Source organism: Gambusia affinis, linkage group LG06, assembly GCF_019740435.1.
Source record: "Gambusia affinis linkage group LG06, SWU_Gaff_1.0, whole genome shotgun sequence".
NCBI classification, from domain to species: domain Eukaryota; kingdom Metazoa; phylum Chordata; class Actinopteri; order Cyprinodontiformes; family Poeciliidae; genus Gambusia; species Gambusia affinis.
The window spans coordinates 22,432,349-22,448,695 of NC_057873.1; the positions used below are offsets into that span (position 1 = coordinate 22,432,349).

The 16,347-nt window shown below is 39.9% G+C and overlaps 1 protein-coding gene across 2 annotated transcripts; it reads right to left on the reverse strand.

The window, feature by feature from the left end:
• Positions 1-515: 515 nt before the first annotated feature.
• On the reverse strand, positions 516-14,877 carry relb (v-rel avian reticuloendotheliosis viral oncogene homolog B). Of its 2 annotated transcripts, XM_044120714.1 has the most exons (11): positions 14,117-14,877; positions 13,946-14,014; positions 12,654-12,850; positions 8,745-9,044; positions 6,803-6,969; positions 6,589-6,680; positions 6,304-6,435; positions 6,110-6,214; positions 4,968-5,183; positions 4,802-4,858; positions 516-1,581 (listed from the first exon to the last, which is right to left on the reverse strand). In XM_044120714.1, exons 1-11 carry the CDS (start codon positions 14,139-14,141, stop codon positions 1,211-1,213), a joined length of 1,731 nt encoding a protein of 576 aa, XP_043976649.1. In that variant the 5' UTR covers positions 14,142-14,877; the 3' UTR covers positions 516-1,210. The 2 variants fall into 2 exon arrangements, with proteins under 2 accessions (XP_043976649.1, XP_043976650.1); XM_044120715.1 differs by lacking the exons at positions 12,654-12,850; positions 13,946-14,014; positions 14,117-14,877 and adding an exon at positions 10,701-10,787.
• Between the last annotated feature and the right edge of the window lie 1,470 nt (positions 14,878-16,347).

A 16,347-nucleotide genomic window follows, 5' to 3' on the forward strand; every position in this document is an offset into this window, starting at 1 on the left:
ATTCAAATCAATAATCTAAAAATGTGGGTAAGAAAAGCACAAAAAGTACAACAGGTTCCTAATACTTTTTCACAAAGTTGGAAACCTGTAGATGGCTGAAAATTGCCCTCTGCAAGTAAAGTTAAAATCTGATGAATTAAAACTTCTGATTTCCCAATGTTTCTTAAAGTTAAAGTTTCCCGAGCTCCAGGGAACCTTACAGAGGCCCATGTGAGTCAGCAACGGATGAATCAACTTAAGTAGGAAAGCAGAAATAGCATTTTCTCAACCTCAGTGTACCAACTTGTCACGCCCACTGACTCTGGTGAACAAAACATTATTAGTTGTGACGTTCAGGTGACAAAGGCCACATGTTTCTACCCTGTAATTAATGCTTCTCCTTAAAAAAGAAGATTAAAGATATTAATCAATGGGAAGCGAGATTAAAACTAGTCAGTCTGTTTTAGGTTAGGAAAGTTTACATTTAAATGTTAACATTTAACAACCGTCTGTCAAATTCAAGGGACGTAACGACAAAGGAATCACACTTGTATTTTATTTTTATTTCACATATTTACACTACAGCAAGGGGGCAGAGTAGGACATGTGACAGAAGGTGAATTCAGCTCACGGGAGCGAAACTGTGGGACAAGAGGAACCGACACAAGCTGCGCTAAGAATAGAAGGAGGGGTGGTTTCTATTACATGTAGGTAAATAATTAAACAAGTGCGGCCACATCTAAAGAGAACAGTGACAGGAGCTGCTAAGACTTGATGTGAAATCTTGTGATCCAAGATTTAGCAGGAAGGTTTTTTTCCCAAAAAATATATGGGCTTTTTCATACACAATTTACTAAGGAAAAGATGTGGAATGGCTCGCGGGTTTAAAAAGAGTAGCTTTGAATTCCTTTAGTCTGACTCGTAATTCTAAAAAGTAATGCTTACAGCACTCACAGGAAGGGTTTAGGTTTTATCAGCCTCGTCCAGCAAGGCTGGTACCCATGTAAAGTTAAAATATGTGGGCTTTTTAAAATATAAATAGAGCCGATGTGCTGAAACTAAAATCAGTTTAAAACTACATTGCACAGTGCAAGCAGCTGTAGGAAACGACGCATCTTGCTTCCTGGTGGTTTCGGAGAATCTGATCTGACCTCATCCGATTCGTACCGAAATGAATCCTAATATGAGATCCAGAAACGACTTGAGAGGAGAAAAGTGTGCTGCCCCAACCTCATAGCTCCTCCTCTGTTTTCACCTGCATGACACTGTCCTGCTGCTCTGACTGTGCCATCTGGCTGTCAGTGACGAGCATATTAAACTGGAAGTCGTTAAACTGGGAAAAGTCCGGTGGAAGGTGGTTGTAGTTTGCGTTTAAATTCACATTCAGATTGGGGAAAACGTTGGCGTCTGCGGCGGTGTCGCCTGGCAAGTTCTGGTCGGTCAAAAACTGAATCAAGTCGAGCACGGCCTGCTCGTCAAGGACGCTGGGGTCCATCATGCCCGATCCAGGAGAAGACAGAAGGCCCAGGTGGCTGTCGTCCGATGACATCACATTTTGTGTCTCCATGAAGTTGAAGGTCTGTTTTGAAGATGGTGCTGGCTCTGCAGAAAGAAAAACAAAAAAACCCACATGTTGTACTACAGAGAAGAAAAATGCATAACAAAATATATATATGTCTCCATTCAGGCAATATGACATGACTGCTTCTTTGGCTTAAATGTGGTGCAACTGGTTGGACTTTTGCCTTCAAGCAAGAAGGTCCTGGGTTTGAATCCGAGGTCTTTTTGCATAGAGTTTGAATTTTCTCCTTTGCATGCATGGGTTTTCTCTGGGTACTCTGGCTTCCTCTCTTTGTTCAAAGTTATATTCACATCATTGGGCTGGTATTGGAGCCAAAAATCCAAAAGTAAATTCCCTGTGTTCTTGATGGGCATATTTTGGCTAAATTTTTATTTATCTTTAATCCATTTCTACTCAGATTCTCAGAGTTTACAGTTGGGAATATAGAAACAAATATCCAATATGGCTGCTACAAATTAAGAGGATCATTTGCCTCCTGCCAGAAGAATCATTGCACTTTTAAAAACCCACATTGTTTATAGAGTTGCTTTCAACAATAAGTAAAACATTGATCAATGTATCTATATAAACTGCCTTGTTGCTGAAATGTGCTAAACAAATAAACTTGATTGATTTTAAATACAAAGACGTACATAGGAAATTTTAAAAAGTACGTAAACAAATATTTCTGATATCTAATTAGTTAATTTTACTACATTACCCGAGACATTACTGATTAAACTTTCTTTAACGACCTTTGTTAGCGTCTAGCGTAGCATACAGATGGAGCTAGTTATGGAAGCTAGTGGAGAGTCTACTGCTCTGGTCTTCTTTAGGTCTAATTTAGAGTATTTTTGAGGGGAAAACAAGATCGCTCTTCATTAGGCTAGATTTTGGGCTAACATTTAAAGTACTAAAAGTTATTTGGCACTTACAATAACTCTTCATAAATCGGTATAAAAAAAAAAAAAAAAAAAAAAAAAAAAAAAAGGGATCTCTGTGCTTTAGCGAGGACCAACAACAAACTTTAGCAAAGAACAGGAAGGACGAGTGAGTGGTGAAAAGTTGGTTTATTTTACACTTTGAGTGACGCATTTAGCCTCTTAACTGCCACAGAGTAAAATATATTTAGAAACATAGAAAATTTGACACAAAGAAGATATATTTAAAATACAGAAAATATACAGACAAGCTGTTACCGTTAGCCGGCTTCTGTTAGCACTAGCTGCTAACAGAAGCCGGTAAAGACAGTTTAGAAATGTCACCATCAGGTGTTTTTGACATAATTTCTCTAAAACAGTAAACTTAAGTTAAACTAAGTTGTTTGATGTCAGTTCTTTTAATGTTTTGCGTACATAAAGCATGAATCTACTTATAAATTAGCATTAGCGGCAGAAGGGTTTGGTAGATTTCACAGTTACAAGATCATTTCGGATGCTTTACGAAGAATTTCCCCAACAATTTACGCTGACAACAGCAACTTATTTTCTTATAAATAAATAAATAGAAAGACAGGAAGACTTTTTTTTTTTAGCTGTGTAACTAACAGTTGCTATGCTGTTTACCCAAATTAGTCAAGACAAGACTGTGAACTAAAAAAAATGACAAGGATCAGAAAGAAATGCTGCCATCAAATATGTAAACTAAGAAATACGTGTCATATTGAAACTGGTTTAATTTAGCAGAATATCTTCCAGACAAACATGGAAAAGATAATTCTTTAAATTCTTAATTTTTTCCACTAGTGTGTGATACCATGCAAGTCTTTGAAAAGTTTGCCTGACATGTGGCTCAGGGGCAATTTCCTACTTCTTCTATCAGGTTTCTGTGCATTACAGCGGCCTGATGAAGCAGATCATGCAAATGTCACATTTTCATGTGATTCACTCATCACATGAAATGTAGGAGGAGCAGAAAGTTATACTGGTTTTATTCATTTAAAAAAACAACAACAAAAAAAAAACGTTTCAAATAGTAATGGATCAGCTGTGAGTGGTGATGTTGTAAATAAAAACAAGCCATCTTAAAAATAAGGTTTTTATGCTTCATACTTTCTCATTGAGGTTTCTCAGCGAGCCATAATAACGACCAAACAGAAAAGGCTCCTTTGTGGTGCGTCTGTAAAATAATAAAGGCATGTGGACCCAGTTCTTGTGTAATCCCATCTGGTTCACCGTTACGGCTGAATGCAACGAATATGAATAAGGTGAGTGTAAACATCCATCCTTGGTGTTTATTTGAGAACGGAAGGCAAACCTCGTGTCAACATTTGGCTTTTCCCGCTTTTAGCTTTTAGCTAGCGTGATGATGTATGATGGCTGGTTAAGTCATTGTTCATTACTGTAAGGAAATGTGCAGAAAAATAGCACCTCCAGACAAGCAAATGTTTTTGCAAGGCGTCCACAGTGTTGAGAAAAAAAATCTAAACTTTAGAAAACTTTTAAGTCTTCAAACTAGGTCATAGTACGTTTAGTTAAATTTCCATTTGAGGGAATTTGTTCTGTTAGGTTATTAAGTTACCTAAATAATACAAATTATCAGGCCTAACCTAGTTTTTTTTCTCTTTATTTTTGTCATAATTTTAAACAACAATATTACTAAAAATGTTCGAAAAAGACGTTGGTTTGATTAGGGGTCAGAGATCATTTGGGAAAAGTTCACCTGGTATAAACTGGTGAACTTTGGTGAGAATTGCAGTAAATGACCAGAAAAAAAATATATATAATTTTTTATTTAGATAAATAAATAAATATTTATTAAATTCTGTTTTTAAGTATAGAATTTAATAAATTTAACCTAGATTATAATCCCCTTTTGTTTACAATCATCAGCATAACTTCCATGAAAACGACGGCCATTTGAATATTATTACTATTATTATTATTAAAGCCGCTCTCTGTTTATCGTTTACATCTTCTGGTCATGTCTAAAATGAGCCAGATAATCGCTGCCCTTCTTCCTCCCATGGCCATTTTTTGAGGATGTGGTTTTGTAGATTTGCTGAAGCTGTAAAACTAACAAAAGGGACGGGGATTTCTTTTGTTTACAGTAAGCAGGTATCACGGCCAGTCGGTTATTTAAAAAGGGGAAAAATAAAAAATAAAAGCAGAACAGCAAGAGATTGTGAATGGCTCATACATTCACATTCAGACCTCTCTACTCAGAAGGTTTGCTCGGCTTTAACAGAAACCGAAGCACTGTTGGTCTAATTCATGAGTCACGTCTTAAAGGTAAACATCAGAGTGAAAGCAGAAGTCTCACCTGTCGCACTAACGTCCCGTTTAATCGTGGCTCTCTTTCGCTTCACTTCATACGGATCTGAAACACAAAGCGGCCGTGCCCGGATTAGCACACTGCGGCTCTTCAACCCGCTCTACCTGTTCTCTGGTTAAAGTTGGACCGACACGCGGCGGCAGCCCCGACTGACCGGGATTGTGCGGCAAGTACGTGAAGGAGACGGGCTCGCTCTCCATCTGGTCCGAGACGCGGCGCAGCAAGACGCTGACCTCCACCTCCTCCGTGATGTCTTGGTCCTGGTAGGGCGGCGTCTTAAACACGATGGCTATCTGCCGGTGGACGTCTGTCTGAGCGAACTCGCCGTTCGCCTTCCACGAGCCGTGCCTGAACAGGATCTCTATGTCGTCTGGCGATTAGTGGAGAAAGAACAGATTGTTCCCAGCAACAATGTCGGACTTAATTCTGCACATTTTTATTCTTTAAATTGAACAAGCAGAAACTTTGTGGGGGGTGGAGGGGGGGTTCTGTCCAAAAAATGGGAATAAAGAAAGAAAAGCATCTCATTTTAAATAATAACTTATGATAGCGTCACACTTGCAATCCAAGCAGCAACAAACTGAAAGGATTAGTCGGATTAACTGATTACTTGAACAATCTTCAACTAGTTTAGTTACAAATGAGTCATTATCTGGAGCATACGGCCTCAGAAAAAGACAATTTGTTTAAGGAACAATATATTCAGAGCAGTAATTAAGTCAAAACTGTACAAAAATATGTACAATTTGCATCCAAGTTGAAAAACCTGTAAATATGTTCAACCCAGACCTGCTTCAATCATATAGTTTTAGCTTCATTCAGATTCTGTAAAAATCTAAATTTCCTAGTAAGCACCTTTTGTCATCTAGTTGTTAATCATTAAATAGCACAAAATGCATCCATTTTTAGTAACACAAAAATGAATCAACAAATCTTTAAATGATCAAGCAGTCACTAAAGGAAAGCAACGCTATTGCATTTTAGGCAATACAATGTTTTTCTTCTACAAAATGGATTTGAATGAAATTGAATTTCTTCATTGGTACCTTTTAATGTTTTTCTAATATAGTTTTTAAAAAAAGACCTAAATTGTTATAAACAAAAACCTTCAGATAGTTGAAATTTTTTTATCCAATTAATTGATTAATTGTCAGAGTAATCAACAGAATAACCAATTGCAATAAATATCGTTGGTTGCAAGCCTGCAGAACCTAACTAACATAGTTGTTGTACCATATCCACATTTCTCCCCCCACTAATGAAAAGTTTATGAGTGGAAATGAAAGCCTCCGTTACCTTTCTGCACTTTGTCGCACAGCATGTAGATCTCCGTCTTGCCTCTGCAGGACCCTTTGTTCAGGTTCAGCTGGCAGATCTTCAGCTCCGACGTGGTCGTGGCCTCTTTGGAAGAGCACAGAGCGGAGCGTGAACGCAGCTCACGTAGAGAGAGAGAGAGAGTCATTTCTAAGTGCTTGGTGATGATCTCTTACTCTTGTCGTAGATCGGCTTGGAGATGACCGGGCAGAGCGAGTCCTTCCTGCCGTCGTCCCACTCGAGCACACACTCGAAACACAAACGCACCGCGTTCATGTCCATGTCCTCGATCCCTTTAGTGTTACCAGCTGCAGGAGAGGAAAAACGCTGAATGTATTGTCTGATTAAAGATTTACGACAACATTTGTAATGGTATTTCATTCTCATTTACAAATGAATGAAATACAGTCATGTATGTATTTATGTGTGTGTGTGTGTGTGTGTGAGTGTGTGATGCTCACTTTTAAAAGGGTCGATATTTTGGTTTCTCCTTTTCTGCAGCGACACGTCCAGCTCTCTCCTTCTCACACACTGGATGCCGAGATTAGCAAAGCTGCAAATTTCAAACAAAAACGATTGTTTAAAAAAATCTAAATAATAAGGGGAATGAAACCCTGATGTCCATTTGGAATGGCTAACGAGAAATAAATATTTAGTGCTTTTAAGGACGCTTACCTGTGACGTCGGGTGGTGTGAGGGTTGAAGCCGACCACACAGATTCCTGAGCCAGCTTCACAGTCTTTACCCACAAGGCAGTGCGGGTGAGGCCGGTGGGGATAGTCTTTGGTGACCAAAGAAACGGTCACTGTGACCTTCTTTATGTGGTCAATAGGACCCTGAATCTGAAAGAGACAGAAGGAGCAGTCAAGAACAGCGATGGACACATTTACTGGTGAAGTAAAATAATTAGAAATAATTTTATCGTTAGCTAAAAAAAAAAAAGATAGAAAAATCCAAACTTCTTTGATTAGAGTACAAGCCCCACAATTGAGGTAGAATTAGAGAGTTATTTCAGAGCACATACTTTGGTATTTTTACATTTGACAGGTGTCCAAACTTTTTGTCACATGAACCAAAATCAGCAAGTTAAAAGTACAGACCACGAAAATTTATTTATTTTTTTTAAATTGTTATTTGAAATGCAAAAACATTGAATGCTGATTAAGAATCCATTTTATTTTGCACAAAAAAAAAACAAAAAAACAACAGATAGCTGCATGATAAGGGAGGTAAAAAAGAAAAAAAAGAATTATATATTTCTCAGTCTCCATCTGGAGTCTTTTTTGCAAAAACTCCAAGTGGATTTAATGTAAAAAGCATTTTTTTTGCCCTCTGTTCACTACAGTAGAGAGAATTGGTCCGTTTCTCCCCTAAAGGAACCTTGTCAAAGTAAATTGTGCCATAAACTCTGTGAAATACCAGCTCATTCTGCAGATCTAAAGCAGGGCTGTCAAACTCATTTTTGTTTTGGGTCATATCAAAAATCTGAATGTTCTTAAAGGGCCGGTTGTGCCAGGAAATATCGATAAAACCAAATAGACTGTTGACATATTAATAAATAGTGGTTCCTCCAGGATTTTGTCTTTTTTTTGTGTTTTTTTTTTGCAGTCAAAATGACAGATTTTGTGCCAATTTGAAAATGTTTGTAAGGAGTTTTTATATTTTTGCTAATGTATGGTGTTAAATGTGACTTTTTATTATGGACTATAACTTGACATCAAGTAAGGCTGAGTCATTTAAACTCAATGTTTTTGACCGGTTTTGAAAAAAACTGCAATAAAATCAGAAAAATTTTTTTTGGGAGATTTGTTGATTTTGTGTGAATTATGCAGATTTGTGAAAAACTGGAAGGACTTATTGATGTAATTTGGGTTTAAAGGGCCACATAAAAAGCCATGGCGGGCCAGATTTGGCCCCCGGGCCTTGAGTTTGACACAGAGAGATAGTCAAAGATTCCTATCTGAATTTTTCTTCTTTAAAACATAGCAGAAGATTAATGGTTGTCTTGTTGGAAAAATGGGGCACAGCAGCAAGGATTTCATAAAAAATAAACAAAATAAAGCATTGTGGGATTTTTTTTTTCCCTCCACTGAAACTGAAAACTTCAGTCTTGATTCTCCTCCTGTGTTCATTGTGATGTTAAGCTATTGCAACAAATATTATAGTAACTCCAGCTTTAACAGAGCTTGGCTAACTTTAAATAGTCTTTTGTTTTTTGCACCTATTATCATAACAACCTGTTTATCCGGTTTTGACGCAGTTCTACATCCTTTCTTCTCTCACACTCCACCTTTCACTGTCGTTTTTAAAGCTGCGTTTTCTTTTCTTTATTTATTTTTTTTTCAAAAAGGTCGCATGGGGTGAGGCTGTCTGTGGCGTTTGTTTGTAGAAGGGAAGGGGATAAACCTCGAGGGCCTGACCACAGAGATGGTTTGGATTTGCGGGGACTTTCTAATCGATGTCTGCCGACCGCAGCCTCCTGGCTCCGCCCCCCTATTTCCACACCCTGCCTGAGCAGGGGCTCCTAACAAACAGCTTCAGTTGTGGTTAGCACCTCTAACCGTCGCCGAGGGCTCGTAAACTCCCCTCAGTAAGGAAACCGAAATCAAGCGTGTACCTCTATGGTGGGCTGCGTCTTGTTGTTGTCGGTGCTGGACGCCCCCAGGATGCTGCCGGCCGAGCGACCCTCACATTCGTAGCGGAACCTCATTCCCCGGTCCTTGGGCTCCTCCACCACCACCAGCTTGGGCTTCTCCAGGATCCGCTCCAGCATGTTGCCGTTGCTCTGCAGGCCTTGGGAGGGAACGCCGCCTTTGGGGGTCAGTGAGCAGGACGGGCCTCGACCTCTTCCTGCGGAGCCCATGGGTTTGTGGGCAGGATGACCAGACGCCATCTCTCGCAGTGGAGCGGGGTTAGGCTGGGGGAGGCGGGATTAAGAACAGTTAAAAACATTTAAACCTTTTTCTTTCTGCTCAATAAACTCTGGTTTGCTTTAACTAACTTGATACTTTTATTAATTTAACCTTTATTTAACCTGCTGTTCAGAATAAATTCTTATTTGCAGTAACAACATTCTTACAGCAGAAGTGTTCAAGTTGAGGTTCTAGGGCCTTTTGCAGCCCTCGAGATTGATAATGCGGTCCGCAAAATTAATGTCTTGATACAGACAAGACATTAAAAAACATTCAACAAAAAAACAACATTCTTAGCTTTTTCTTCTGGTGACCTGCTTTAAAGACAAAATAAGCATTTTTTTTTTTATTTTTTATTAAATTGACTCTTATCTTGTTCTAATTGCTAGGACTGCACAAAAAACAAACTCACTAAATTAAACTAATAAACATTTAGGGCTTTGTAAATATTTCTTAAATCAAAGAAACATACAAGACCCTTTTCTTTTGCAGATCCCAATTTTGTTTGCAATAATCTTATTTTATCAATTAGCACCATTAGTGTTAATAAAATAAACATTCTGTACATTCAGCCTTCCTATTATCTACTGAAAGTCTTGCTCTCTCTCCTTCACACATGCCTTGACGTCATTTTCTTTCGAGTAGCTTCGTACATCTCTGGGCATCGGCTAAGTTTCTTGCAGCTATGACACTTTGTTCATAAATTTATAAATAAAATAAAAGATCTGCCAGCTCTTCAAATCCTGCAGACTTGGCAGATCTCGCTGATTTGGAAGAAATGAGTGAGCAAAAAAAGAAAACAAAGACTAAAGTAGCTGATAAAAATGACCACAATTTGAATAGACTCTGTAATAGATATGAATGATCAAGCAAAACCAGAACATGTTTTCTGTTTCAGTAAAATCCTGACCCAAAAATTCCCATGTCTAAAAGAGCCTACTTCAAGTCTTTGAACTTCCTGTATTATGTCATTAATTCACACCACAAACCTATAAAAGTGTCATCCAGGCTACTTTTACACAACAGAGTATATAACACAAGTTGGTGGGAGAACTCAGGGTCAGGTCTGCAAGCATCTTCTAACCCCTCGGATGAGAACTACTGCAAGCTCAACTCCAACAGTTTACATCTAGAGCATCGTTTCGTCGACTGAGAAAAGCAACAGAAAGTCTATCCGCGAGGTCCAGCAGCAGCCTGCTTGTTTATTCCCCTGTACATGTGCTTTCCATCACCGCACAGCGTTCAGCATGTGCTCCCTGACTCCTCCTCCCCCCTCCGACATCAGACACACACATCTGATGTCTATTTTTTTCCGTTACACCACAGACCACCAAGCCTTTCCGTTTCCCACTCGTACTTTTTAATTTGTCATTTCTGCCACTTTTGCTTTCTCTCTCTCTCCCTCTCCTTAGTTATTCATTTCTGCAAAAGTCGAGGCTCCAACACAATCCAAACAGAACTTTGCCAAACTCCGCCGATCCAACAACAAACCGTCAGGGAACAAAGAGCTAAAAGACTAGCCGTTAATCGGCCCGGGAGCTGGTTAAAGTGTCGCCTCAGAGATCAGGGTGGCGCCCCGGCAGGCGTGAGGTCATCCCTCTCGACATCCTCCGGAGCCACATACGTCTGCCAAGAGGACCCGCTCACTGTAAGACACTCACACAAACAAAAGAAGCAAGGAGCGCCGAAGAAGGAACAGGAAGTCTGCTCTGCTGATTCACCAATAGCAGGAGGAGACGCTGAGAAGTGGGAAAAAAAGAAAAGAAAAGAAATGCAACCTTTAACCTTCAGTGGGTTTGGCTTGTAATCAGAAAAGACAGCAAACAGGAGTCCGATTACACATTTTCCAAGATGACGTCGCGCCCCCTTTCTTTCTCTGTAGAAAGGCATGCTGGGAGAGCGCATCTCAGACACCGAGAGTCGCTCACAGCAACAATCCCACACAGATAACCCGAAAACAGGCTGAAACCACTTCTCCTCTGCTGCCCTTCAGCTCGGGCCTGCCTGTGCAGGCTGCAGCATCACCGCAGCCTTATCAGATTGCAACATCTCTGATCTGGAAGTCACGTGCTTTCTGATAATAGTTTGACCTGCAGTGCTGCCCAGCTGCTGATCGGGGGGGGGGGGAATAACAGAAACCTGCAACCGTCTGCAAGCCTGTGAACCGGCTTTTTGGTCCTCTGTCGACAGACTGTCAGGAAAACAGCAGCAGCCGTCACAAAAAGAGGCGGATTACCAGAAGCAACCCGGGCTGAATCACACGGTGACTAATACTGCGACAAACGTTAAACAAAAGACAGCGACATCCTCAAATTGTGTGCCAATTTGTCAAAAAGTAGTAATATACCTTAAATGATAGAAAAATACGGCTTCAAACACATTTATTCATGCTTATAACCACCAATCAGGCATTTACAAACCAAATTGATTAGCCTAAATTCAATATTTGACCATTAGGTCCTGAACTAAAACAATGTTTAAGCCATACAAACACTGTCTATGGTCTGCAGGTCTTTATTTTCACGGGTTCAAGAAGTTCAACGGATTAAATTTCTCCAATCAAATTCATCCAACTCCCTCCTGTGTCACCTTACTAGCTAATTTTCCCTGAATTCAGCTGGAAGCAGAGGTGCCTTACTAAAGCGTCGCTAAGGTCGAATGGCTGGATTTACATTTATTTTATTAGCTTTTTGCTCTAGACTTTAGTTTAGAAAAGGACATTTCATACGGTTTATTGTAAGAACATTTAAGAAACGAGCACGAAAGACTCCACAGCCATCCGCTGGCTTATCTTTGCAGGGTCAAAGATAAGCCCTGCTCCTCTCCTCGTTGGGAGAGGAGCAGGGTTCACCCTGGAGAGGTCACCAGTTCATCACAGGGCAACAGAGAAACACGCAACCATGAAGACACACTCACAGCCAAGGCCAGTTTAGAGTAATCAATTAGCAAACGCCATGCAGAAAGGAGTTTCCTCCAACTGTTGCTACAGCGTAGGCCAGTCACGATAACAAATGTTGATAAATTGTTCCAGAAATTATTGGGATAAACAACAATACTGCCGTTTTGACCATTTTTAGATAATACAACCTAATGGCAAAATAATAATGCAAGACCAAATTCTCAAAGATCAGTGAACTTTAAATATTGATGAACATTTAACACTGGAGCTGGAAGACATTTTAAATATCAAAAATAAATAAGCAAAACAAAAAATAAAAGGAATTATAAAATCTCTAAACAAAATTGTCCTTCTAAAAATCAGCGTGCCAGACTTAAGACTTATCATTTAGTTTTTGGCAGAAATAAAGGGAAAAAAACGATAAATCATGCCAATGGAAATGATTGAGTTTGTTTTCATTTTTCACACGATCAATTGATTTATTGGTTCTTGTGACAGGCCTAGCAGTGCGAGGCAACAGCCTGACTTAAAACAGCGGCAAGAAATTTGGGCCCACTTTGTTTTGGCATGTTTTAAAACCAATGCAAATAAGCCCCTTTTTTTCTAGTTCAGCTTTTTGTATATAATAATTATTTAAAAAAAAACTCTAACAAGAGGTAGACCAGGACTCAAGAAGGTGAGCACTTTTCAGTAAAGCAACAAAAGCGTTACTCACTGCAGTGCCTCTGGGTACCAGCACGGGTTTGGACGTCGGTTGGAGGTTCTGCAGGAGGGCGAAGCCGTCCCGGTTAAGGACGTCTTCATCCTCCATCGTCCTCCAGTAGCGGTCTGGAGGAGGAGGAAGAGGAAGTGGGGCAGAAAGGGAGCCGTTCTGCTGTTCGTCGCAGCCATTGATGATTTCTGTGATTAGGTCTGTGTGCCAAGAAAAAAAGAAATTGAGGAGCCCAGACTTTGCGTGTTATAATCCACTCACTAAACACTTTGGTTTGAGAATTGAGGGGTTTATTTCATCTAATCACATTTATAAGGGATGAGGGCCAATGGCGTAAACAACAGGCTACAAAAAAAAAGTGCTTTCTGGTGTGTATCAAGGTTTCTTCACGCTAATTAGTATGCCACGGGAAAGGCTACTTTATTGCTAGAAGTGCTTTTATCCCTTGAACTTTTCCACATTTGATCACATAACAACCACAAACTTCAAGGCTTTTCATTGGGTTTTATGCGATGTGTGTGTCGCTCATATCCAGAGTTACACTGTTTGCAAAACAGCATTACTCAGACAGACAACAGAGAGACCACACAGGTTGCCACTTAGATTTAGACTAGACATCATGGTAAAACTGTTCTAGTTTCTCTCTGACTGGATGTTCAAAGTTGTTGTCCTGCTGGAAGCATCTACCTCGTTTTCTTTCTGAATTGTCATGCGTTAAGCCTCAAACATCTTAATGCATGATGCTGCCACCACCATGTGTCACCGTGTTTTCAGGGTGGTATAGAGTGTTGGTTTTACACCACACATAAGTGTACAGGGCAAAGAGTTAAGCTGTGGCCTCAGGTTTTCTGATTGGATGAGGTCTGACATGTGTGGCAAAGCGGCTTCCTGCGTTCAAGATGCAGAAAGGTAAACAAAGCACACGGGAAAGACCTCAACCTAAACTTATTCAATCTGATTTTTTATTTATTTATTTATTTGTTTTTTTTGAAAGATGGGCAAATATTGGAGTAATATGGATATCTTACGGCTACAAAAAATGTTATTGCAAAAAAAATAAATAAATAAATAAATAAAAAATCAATATGCACATTTTCGAGAACTGGCTCGTTTTTAAACGTACTCTCTCCTCCTCCGTTCACGCTCAGATTAGATAAAAAGATAGGCAGGAGATCGGTGAGTCATGGTTTACTCCGACTGTTGGCTCAGGTCAAGTCGGGACACAACGAAGCGTAACAAGGTCTGCCATGCCTCTGTGTAGTCAGAGCGTAAAAAGCATCAGAAATAAAACTCACCGAGTTCGCCATTGGGAGTACAACTGTGCGAAAACGCGTTGATCCCTGAATTGGGTGTTGGCTCCTCGGCTGTGAAAAATAACGACAATCTTAATAGAATTACATGTACGAGGAGGACAACGGGGATTTAGACGGCGACAAGCGGAAAAGAACACATTTAACCCCCCCTACCTTTGAAGAAGTCCATATCTTTCATCTCATGAGAGGAAGGTGAAGACCCTGAAGTCGGCCGTCGCGCGCTCGAGTCCGGTTCAACCCGGATGAGTCCAGGAAACTCTCCTCTCCTCTCGATCAGGAACCTGTCAGTGAGGGTTTCAGTCTAGTCACCAGCCCGAAGTCTGAGCACCGCGGAGGTGTAGAAGAGCCTTGAAGAAGTGAGCAACGCCGCCAGAGATGAAGTTTAGTGTGCTGCTCTGATTGGCCCGCCGCGCTTCGCGGAAATCCCCCGAGCGTCGCGTCGCCTCTCCTGAGGGAAACCCCCCTTCCTGCTCCCTCCTGCAGCAGCTGCAGGTTTTAGAGCATTGAAGTTTGTAATTGAATTGACTATTACAACGCCTTCAGCTCACAGTAGACCTGATGCATAACCTTTTTTTTCCCCTCTCTCTCTCCATGAGATAATCTGAGCTCACGTCTTTTCGCTTTCGGATTCTCGTTTCGGATCTCATGCAAAACTATTTGAAAACCAAATACATTCCAAGCAGCAGGCGGACGCAACACTTTTAATCTTTCTCCTGGTTGCATCAACGTCTAATGCCACTTCCTTCACACAAAAAGAAAAGTGGGAATTTCTCATTTGGCTCAACAATAACCTCTGCACGTTTGGTAGCTTCTCCCCCCTGAAAGATGACGTGATCAACCGTGTGTTTTGACAGCTTTTTTTTCTCCACCCAGAGTTTAGGAGGCAGTCATTGTTTTTTGGCTAGCAGCAGTGACACCTGCTGGTAACAAAGAGAAAAAAATGATTTAAAGGAAATGGAAAACGAAAGCAAGGCGTTTAGAGGAAGCAGTGACTCAGCAGATGTTCCCAAATCCACTGTTGCAGGATCCTGATGCGTTTACACAGTAGGTTTCAAAGTAAAATTCCGGTAATAAACAAGTTGCAAAATAGGCTTTTAAAGAAATCCAAGCCTGGATGTTGCACAAAAGAATCCAGATGATTCCCAGCTACTGGTGTGCAGTTTACAGGAATATCTACAACTACCGCTACAAACAAAAACTGTAACCCACCATGTAAGGATCAAATTAATTTATAAGACTCATCAAAAACTTCACAAAAATGTTTACTAAACCCCTTCTGAATCTTTAGTATTATGTATACTCTGTCAACCTCACCTCTGTTTACACCTGCGACACCACCCATGCAGGTGTAAATAAATGGCTGGCTTATATTTAAACATAGCAAGACAGAAAATATAGATGTACATATTAGAATTACGAGGTCATTTGAGCCTTTTAATTGTGAGTTAAATGCTCCATCTAAGGGGGAGTGATTATGCAATATTCAACTGCAATATTTAAACACAAGAATTGGCTGCACAAGTTTGTTTTCACTATGGATTTTGTCAAATCCATGCAGGTTCAAAATTAAACAATGCCTCTTATGCAGCATCTTACTAACAACTTTTGTGGCCATTAACAAGATTCAGACATAATTCTGCAGGATTTGTGACGCTTAATAAAAATGGGATAGATAATTTTGTTTCCTGCAGACTCAACTTTTTAACATGAACATTAACGATACCCTGCTTTTTTCATTTCAAATCTAGTTTTGATGTGTATTTTGGATCATTGCCTTGTTGCAACATCAACAGTGGACAAGTTTCCACCATTAAGCTGCTGATAGTTTATTTTATGTACTTTGTACAATGCAGTACTAATGCTGGAAGGGCTGCAGGGTGTTTTGCTGCCAGTGTAATGCTGGCTGTTGTCAGATTGTTCTTAGGTTTCTTTTCCAAAAGTATCTAATATGTAGGTAAAATAGCTCTAGCTTTACTTCCAGAGCTCAAATTCATTCATAAGACTCACCATAAACCGTCCAAAATCTAGTATCATTTTTCCAGTGAGTGATTAGAATCAATGACTGAAGTGTTGACAAAATTGTGGGTTCCAACAGAACAATGAGCCCAAACTCCACAACTAGTTTAGGAATGGATGGATAAAAGAGCCAGATAGATTCTTATAATAAAACAAATGCCTAAAAATTACATGTACATATTGTTCCTTTATCCTTATTTTACTTCCTCTAATATTTATACACATACTTTCTCTATATGCTGAGCTTGGAACCAAAGTCAAATTACGTTTTTATGCAATTTAGGCCGTCACAGCGGATTTTTGTGAAACCAACATGATTTTGTTTACACCAACGCTACCAGTTCTGCCAAGAAGAGTGGGTCAAACAT